The sequence below is a fragment of the Ostrea edulis genome, chromosome 9 (genome assembly GCF_947568905.1).
Source record: "Ostrea edulis chromosome 9, xbOstEdul1.1, whole genome shotgun sequence".
Classification (NCBI taxonomy): domain Eukaryota; kingdom Metazoa; phylum Mollusca; class Bivalvia; order Ostreida; family Ostreidae; genus Ostrea; species Ostrea edulis.
This window is the reverse complement of record NC_079172.1, coordinates 42,319,956-42,328,470: the sequence shown is the minus strand read 5'-3', so window position 1 is coordinate 42,328,470 and position 8,515 is coordinate 42,319,956. Positions and strand designations below refer to the sequence as shown.

Genomic DNA, 8,515 nt, shown 5'->3' with positions numbered 1-8,515 from the left:
CAGTTTTAAAGAGTGGATCGTTCTATCTAATTTATACATTATATTTATTTTGCTTGTCATTTTTGAATTTGATTTTCACTGGCCCTTAATTTGCCAATTCTGCAGACCTCGAACCAATGACCATATGGTGGCAAAGGACGTTAAACTGCAAAACTTCACTTTACATGAATAGTACTGCATAACTCAGCACATATTAAATGTGACAAGTGCCTTTTGTCGACATGGCATTCCTCGGAACTTGGTCATTAAGGAGCTGCATGAGTATTTTAAACTGCAATTTTGCTGAATAATAGAATTTAAGATAAAATTAGAATAGTGCATTTGGTCGGTCAGATAGGCTTGGGTAAGCTGTATATGTGTACTTAGTGGGCATCAAGTTTTAGCAGCTTTGACGGTGAAGCAAAACCACTAATTTACAGTTGCGCTAAAATATGAAATTCGCTAATGATCCATTATCATACAAAGAAAATGTTCTAAATCATGATTTTGCCAAATTTAGTGCAGCACCTCCAACAGCAGCAACTTAAAGATATGCTTAAATAAATACAGTACTACACACTCAGTAGTTCAGTTGGTTATTAAGAGTTCATGGGACCCCAAGTTCATATCACGGTCATCCGTCCTTTTTGTATATTGTACACAGAAATATTTGTCACCCAGTCAGGGGTTTAGGCTGACGCTGTCACTAGAAGGGTTGACAATACATTGTTTATGTAAATCCAATGTGACAGTGTATACATTATGTAAACTCCCCTCCCCCCTCCTGGATCAGTGAGGAATGGTTAACAGAATAAATCTCAGTGATGGTAGAATCAAGTGAATAAAACTGAAGATGGTGAACAGAATAAATTCCTTAGTGATGCCTTTTTCTAATACCTTTGGTTTTCTGGGTGTATGGTAACTCATCTGGTATCACAAGAACAAACTTTAGTAAAAGAAAAGTACGAGATAGTCTGATACTATAATTATGTTCATGCTTTACCACTAACCCAAAACTAGATGCACAACCAGTTAAATGTGTGTATATATGTCATAAATGCATTGGTCGTAATGCATATATTTCAGCAGCCTTTAATCTAGCTCTCCAGTTTGTGGTACATGTTTTTGATAAATCATGATTCATAATGAGAATATTGAAATGCTGATCTCTGTGTAATAAGTGAGTCAACTCAACTGGTTCCCTGTTATGTGGTCCATCCACCCACAGTCCCACACATAATCTAATTCCGCAGAAACTGACAGGTAGGTTTCTAAGCTTTCAGAAACGGGAATTAATTTAAACACACAGGTAAGCATTTATAATGTATTACACATCCCTGAAAAATGCAAGTAAACAAAAATCTCAATAACAGGGGATCTGTCGGCTGACTGGGAGATTAGAAGTCGATGTTTTTCTTTAACATACGCGTGTAGGAGTTCTGCACTCTAGCATGTCTGAGGTTTACTACTGCTGAAGAAACCTAAGATTTTTACCGTGGTTCTAGAATTCTCCATAGATATTAAATTTCAGTGTCATGCTTAATATGGTAAATGGCATGATCTCTTTATCAGCAGAAAACTTTAAATATAGTAATTGTATTGTGATAATTAAATTGTATGTCATACCCTATATATATGTGTGTGTGTGTGCATGTATATGATGTTCTGAATTGAATTTTGTAATTTGCCCTTGAACTTTATAGATATTGCACATTTGCAGTTATTGACCTGAGGGGCTCTTTTATCAAGAAGTGAAGATATTCAAAATGATCATCTATTGGATAAGCATCAAAAGCATTCATGCGTGAAGCCCAGTTGCTGCAATAGGCACCTTATCATTACATTATCATGGATTTCTCTGAGTCGCTCAGCGCAATTCCACTGTTCTTGTAATTTGATGCTATCTGAACACACTGGCATGTATGATGCAAATTTTTACAGTGACTTCAAAAGCTTTCCAGCATCCTGAATTATACAAAGAGTTTATAAATGTGGAATATGTCCTTGTGCAATGTGATAAGAAAGAAAACAGTGTTATATGCATGTTCTGAAGTTTGTTCACAAATTGGGTCGGGTTTTTGTTCTCTCAGTCCTGTCATTTTATCAGCTCTCTGCCACACTTCTCTCTTTCCCTAGGAATGAGGTGGGTGGTACATGGAAAATCAATCAATGTGTTTGCTCTTCTGATCTGTGTGAGGATAAAATGATCTGCTGGTCGCATACCCCCTATTGATTAAGTAGAGGAGAGGGCTTGTGGGTGATAGTTAAGAGGTTTGGTTATTATCACTATGATCTGGGGGAAATAAATGAACTTTAAACTTGTCAGCTGTCTCACTGTTTGTTGATTGGTGATGAGTTAATGCTGTTATTTATAAACAATATTATACAATAATTTCCTGAATTTAATTCGTTTATCACTGAATAATGATTCTGAGGGTTTGACTTCCATGGAAGTTTTGTCTCCTATCCACATTTTTCTTATCATAGTGGTGACTAGTATTAATGCCTCACTATAATGTGTATGTATGGAAACATTCTTTTTTGAAGAATTTATCAATGTGTGAACTCTGGACGTTTTACTCACAAACTGAATAAAAGTGAAGCACTTTTCTGTTGAGTTTGCGAGTAAAATGTCCGTAGTTTACACATCGATAAATTCTTCAGAAAAGGATGTTTGATTCTTATAATTCCAATTTTGTTCCATGTATTATATCAATTTCAAAAAAATGAAAAGTAACCCCTCACTATATGTTATTTGTTTGTAGGTGTGTATTTATACGTAGCAGTTTTGGATTTATTGAATGTGGAAATTCCTGTTTAACTAAGTTATTTTTGTACAATATCAAAACGATTGTAATAAATAACATTGGAATTATATATAATTATATATATATATATATATATATATATATATATATATATATATATATAATGTTATGTTGGAGTATGTGAGCATAACATGCACTGACATATATGAATTATGGAATAGATAGATGTAATCTAGATTTGAATTAAGTTGATTTTTTGATAGCTATAGCTAATTATATAGGCTTATAATTTTGAAATGTTCATATGAAGTTCTTATACACATCAAGTTTTGAAGTTGGGACGTCTACAAATGTTGTGCAGGTTTTCACACCAGTAGGCTTTTATAATGATATACTTTCACATTCAGGATTCTCAAATCATTATACGTTTAATGTAGCTTTTGCGTATAAAATGGAATTTGTGTTTGTTATCATATTATACAAATTTTACACAACCTGTTATGCACATCCTTCAGTTGCAAAGCACAGGTTGTGAGCCGAATGGTAATAGGAGCAATACATTTTTTATACAAATATTGAACTGGGCTTGTGTAAATAATGAAGTATTGAATGAATGGTGATAGATGCCAGAAAACAAGTTTGATGTCTGCACAACCAGGGTGTTTTAATATACTGCATGTACATGTGTATATAAATGCAGTATATTCAGTGTTATGATTTATCCCCCCTCCCCTCCCCCCTTCCCCAACTTTTGTGAATCTGAACAGATGGTGTTTGTCAGTCACTTATATCTATAATGTATATATACCTACGAAGAAGTCCCAAATCTGGTACCCTCAGACCTGTAACTTGCACAATTCAATTCAGAATGTGAATGCATGTATTTGTCAAAGAGCAGCATCTACCATACAACATACGATGTACTATGATAACTGATATTTCAGATTCTTTCTGTATTTATTAAGTTTATTAAAAAGTTGCTTTAGATTCTTCATATAATCATAACTTCAACTGCTGGTAAGCTTGTTTGTCATTCAGACTTTGCTCAATAGATTTTAAGAACTCATACATACTACATGTATATATAGTCATGATGGTGGCGGATCCAGAAGGGGGGGGGGGGGGGGTCCGAGGGTTGGAACACCCCCCCCTTTTTTTTTTTCGTCAGAACATTTTGCTTTATAAAAAGGTAAAACTAACACATTTTGAGGGTGGGAAATCCCTTTGAAAACCAAAATTAATGGTAGAACCCACTCACTCCCTTAAAAAAAATTCCTGGATCCACCCCTGCTATATCATAAGTTTTCTACATTATAACTCTTATGATGAAGTCCAACTTTATATAAATCAAATAGTGAAATGAGAATCCCCACATTAAATTAGCAAAGGGATGATTGGGTTCTACCATTGCAGTGTCCCGCCAAAATCTACTGGGGCCGTGATGCAGCGACTTTTAATAAGCTAAGACTGCATTCCATTCAAAATAGGCCGCTCAGGTAGACAATATTTTACCTTTTCTCAGTTGGCCATAAATACATGAGAGTCTTTATATTCTGAATATTGATAAAGGTTATATATAAATCTTTCCCAAAACAGACACCAAGGGCTGTATAATGCTGCCCTTAACAATGTACGTGTAGCTGTTGTTACTGTGTGGAGGAAAATTTCACTGCATTTTCAAAAATGAGCAATTAATCCATGCATTTCATTTTGATAAAGTTATTAAAAGTAGTTGAATGAATATTTAGTTTATGCATTTTATATTATGCATGCAAATGCGTATAGTTACCACAATCCACACCTCACTTTAAGCAATATACGGGGCGAGATCAAAAGATCAATGTCAGATAAAAATCTAAATTCAAATAGTTGGGGGAGGAGGGGGGTTAAAGACCCTTAAGTTTCTGTCACCCGACATCGATTACACTTATTAGAAAAAGAGAAGACATTGCATTGACTGATGAAAACCGCATAATAATCTTACATTTTAATGAACATTTAATAGTTTTAATGTACACTTTCATTTGTAAATAAACAATAGAAAAGGTATACAGAGTGTTATTTATACTTGTATGATATTACTTCTTAATTCAATAATTGATTAGTTTCAACATTCATCATACTTAGTTTTAAAGGGGCAGGAGTGGGGGAGGAACTATTTGAATTTAGTTTTTTGTCAGACATTGAACTTTTGATCTCACCCCTAAGGTACTTATGTATACACATGTTTTGTTGGTCTGACTTGTATTTTATAATCCATACTTCTATATTAATGACAATTTTTCCCATTTTCAGTAGGCCAGTGGTAAGCGGTTGAGACCATGCAAGCCCCCAACCACTTCCAGGCGGTCAACCTCCTGACCCAGCAGCCCAACGTCCCCCCACCTGCCCGGTCCCGGTACAGAAAGTTCGACATCTACCGAGATGTTGGCCAGTTTCGCTTCATTGATGAACATGCTATTTCTGTAAGTGTAACATGCCTAAGGTATTGAATACCAATTATTACTTTACAGAGAGAAGTCTGAAATGATATGCTGATTAAACTGTAGATAGACAGAACATTAGAGGGGAGGTTTATGTGAGGTATAATGCCCCGTGGATTGTGTATATTAATAAGTTCTCAACTGGATGCGAGTGAAAATTTTATTGGTATACAACCTTACAAAAATCTAATCATGCTAATGAAATAGCAGACTGAATATATATATGATGATTTTAATGAAAATAAATCATTATGCAGTAAAGAATATTTTGCCTTTAAACTCTCAATATTTTCTTCATCTTATCATCCAAAAGAAAAATTACTCAGTATGACTAAATGATGGAGTGCTAGCTGTATATATGTTTAAGGTTTTTATGATGAAATTTGCAGCTGCAGTCCTCACAATTATAGTGTATTTCTAAAATCTAACAAACACGTAAAATTTATAATGATTAGTGCTATCGACTAAACCGTTTCTGAATCTCCTGAGTAAAGTGTATTTATTTATTCACAGTTAAAGCACAGTTGTGGGTTGTCATATTTGATGTGTTTAAATTTAGAAAATAAAGGCCCAATATCTTAAGCATGCAGACAGGAAATCCACCGTTTGCACTTTACAAAGACCCCCATTAAACTGAAGTGGGGATGTGTAGATTACATGTGGATTGTTTCTTATACTTTCATTTTAAAAGGTTTATATAAAAGAAGAAGAAAAATCCATCTTTATTTGTATTAAATTGTGTTTAATAAAAGTAAAAAATTCACAACCCATTTCATAAGATGTTACATGATGCATTGCCAACAAAGAATTTAATGTCCGCATTTTAAGAAATTATAAGGCGTATAAACTGGAATTGACCTATTTTAAAGAGTTTTGCACAGTGTAATAAACACACAGTAGTGTGATATATTACAGCCATGTAAGCTCCATAAAATTCAAAATTGAATGATATTCATTTTCACCATCACTTTTGGATTTTGTACGTGTGCATGGTGACTTAATTACATCAGACTTCTTAGATATTTTTACTGTGTAGTCAAGCAGTGTTTTTCATGCTTAGAATTGCTACCAAAGAATGTGCAGTTTCTTCTCTCAGATACTTGTCAAAAATGTTCCAAATGGTGCCACAAGTTCCCAAGGAGATTAATTTATTAATATAAGCTTTATTTCAACTTTATGAAATATGGCATCTTCATAAGGAAAACATTGGTCATTAACAGGATGTTTTTTGTCATTTATTCAAGTTTTTTCAAATCCCCACCATCCTAAAATGTTGATGATTTTTCCAAAATCAATAGGGTATGACTTAGTAGCTAGGTTTTAAAATTGGTGTGAAAAACATGGAGAAGCATGCACACTATTATATAAGATCATCTCTAATACTCTATGTGTATGTGCATGTAACTAACGTGTTGAAAAGCTGCCAGAGCTGTTCCATGTTGGCTTATATATATAAACATGATCAGAAAGCATATAGTCTTAATGTGTTATCATTCCGTGGGGATCCGGGTTAGAATAGGTCCTTGGTACCCCTTGCTTGTTGTAAGAGGCGACCAAATGGGGCGGTCCTGTGGATGAAACCGCAAAACCTGAGAGGCCCCGTGTCACAGCAGATCCTTTGTGGCACGATATAGATCCCTCTCAGTTCAAAGGCTGTAAGCGCTGAACATGGCCTAAATTTTGCAACTCTTCACCGGCAATGGTGACGTTTCCTCATGTGTGACAAATATGAGAGAGATTAAACAATATACAATCGATCAATCAAATGTTTTATCCACGGTACATGGTTTTGCTATAGTAAGTGCTTTGCTAAGTAGTTAAGTAAATAAAGGCTGTAGATAACTACAATAATTTTGTCAGAACTTGTGCATGCAATTTTAGTACCGGTAACAGTGAATTCAAAGGTTATATTGATTTGAATTTTATCCCCACATAATGTCGTTGTTTTTCTGAAGTATTATAACATTCTACCATCCTCTTTAAATGGCTAATAGTTTATAATATTTACATTTCCAATGTTTTTGTCTTTGATCTCGTTACCAATATAGTAATGATAGCCATTTCCTCATGAATGCGATCCAGTGGTGAACAAAGCGTGTATGAATCTTGAGAGATATAGCACATCTATTTTAACAGCAGGAAATTTGGGCAGAAATGAAAGTAGAATGTAATTATGAAAGAAATAAAATTTCATTTTTGAAAATACATGAGTTAGCACTTCATGAAGTTGGCATCAAGCCTTGCAGTTCATGCCCTAATGTATTTTCAAAAATGAAATTTATTTCTTGCATGCTTCTGACTCTGTGCACTAAGTTCTACTATGTACAGCCTAGTTTCCCTGGCTTTAACAAGTTGTAGCAGAACGTGAGTGCTGTAAACTCTTTCTGATGGGAACATTAGCCTGGCATCTGCTGACTGATGTTATCCGGGGAATTAGAGGAGAACTCCACAATGATATAACAGGCACCCACCCTGTCAGGAGATAATTTGCTGTCAGTCATTCTAAACAAACAAAATGTGGAGAACTTATCATATAAACTGTTGTTCCAGGGCAATAACCTGATTAAAGTTTTCTTATTTGATACAGCATACACTATATGTATGCAATGTTATATAATCTGATATGGACTTGTACTGTATGTATGCAGTATATATATCGATTTATATTTGAGTTGTTGACTTAAAGGGACATTAGCTGTGAAAGTGATGGCAACCATTTTTTTTTTTTTTAAATCTTTCAATATTAAACGTAAGAATGTATATTAAATGACTATTAAATATATATTATTACTACAGTAACTTGATCCGAAGAGTCGGATCACGTTGAGTTGACAGGTGCGGATCATCAGATCACACGAGATGCGAAGCATCGAGTTTGATCTGATGATCCGTGTCTGTCAAGGAGACGTGATCCAACTCTTCGGATCAAGTTACTGTAGTAATGATAAATTTATTATATACCCCCTTCTGCATTTTAAATCCACATTTATAAGATAATAAATGTAATCCAAATTATCAAAAACACAGACATACCATGAAATTATGTTTTGTGTACACAGTTTTGTTTTGTGACGCGGTCAATATTTTCCACATATAATGTTGCGTTGATGCATTGTGATGGCATTAGTTTCAGAGGATACTGATATGGAATCAGAAAACCACAGTGTGGTGATCCGGAAAACTGGATCACACGCTGTGAAATCCACAGTATCAAAGAACGATACATTGATGGGTATATAATAAAAACATTTATTTTGTGCACATGCAAACAAGAGAAACTTAATA

The 8,515-nt window shown here is 34.5% G+C and overlaps 1 protein-coding gene across 5 annotated transcripts in view; it reads left to right on the top strand.

Annotated features, from left to right (window-relative positions):
• The window catches only part of LOC125657890 (uncharacterized), a 28,965-nt gene that overhangs the window by 1,107 nt on the left and 19,343 nt on the right, over nt 1-8,515 (top strand). For 2 of the 5 annotated variants that reach the window (XM_048888780.2, XM_048888778.2), the window contains exon 2: nt 5,043-5,212. In XM_048888780.2, coding sequence (XP_048744737.1) covers nt 5,069-5,212 — 144 coding nt within the window. In that variant the 5' untranslated portion in view covers nt 5,043-5,068. Of the gene's footprint in view, nt 1-1,071; nt 1,289-5,042; nt 5,213-8,515 lie in introns of those variants that run through there. The other 3 variants (XM_056149280.1, XM_056149279.1, XM_048888779.2) reach the window with 3 other exon arrangements.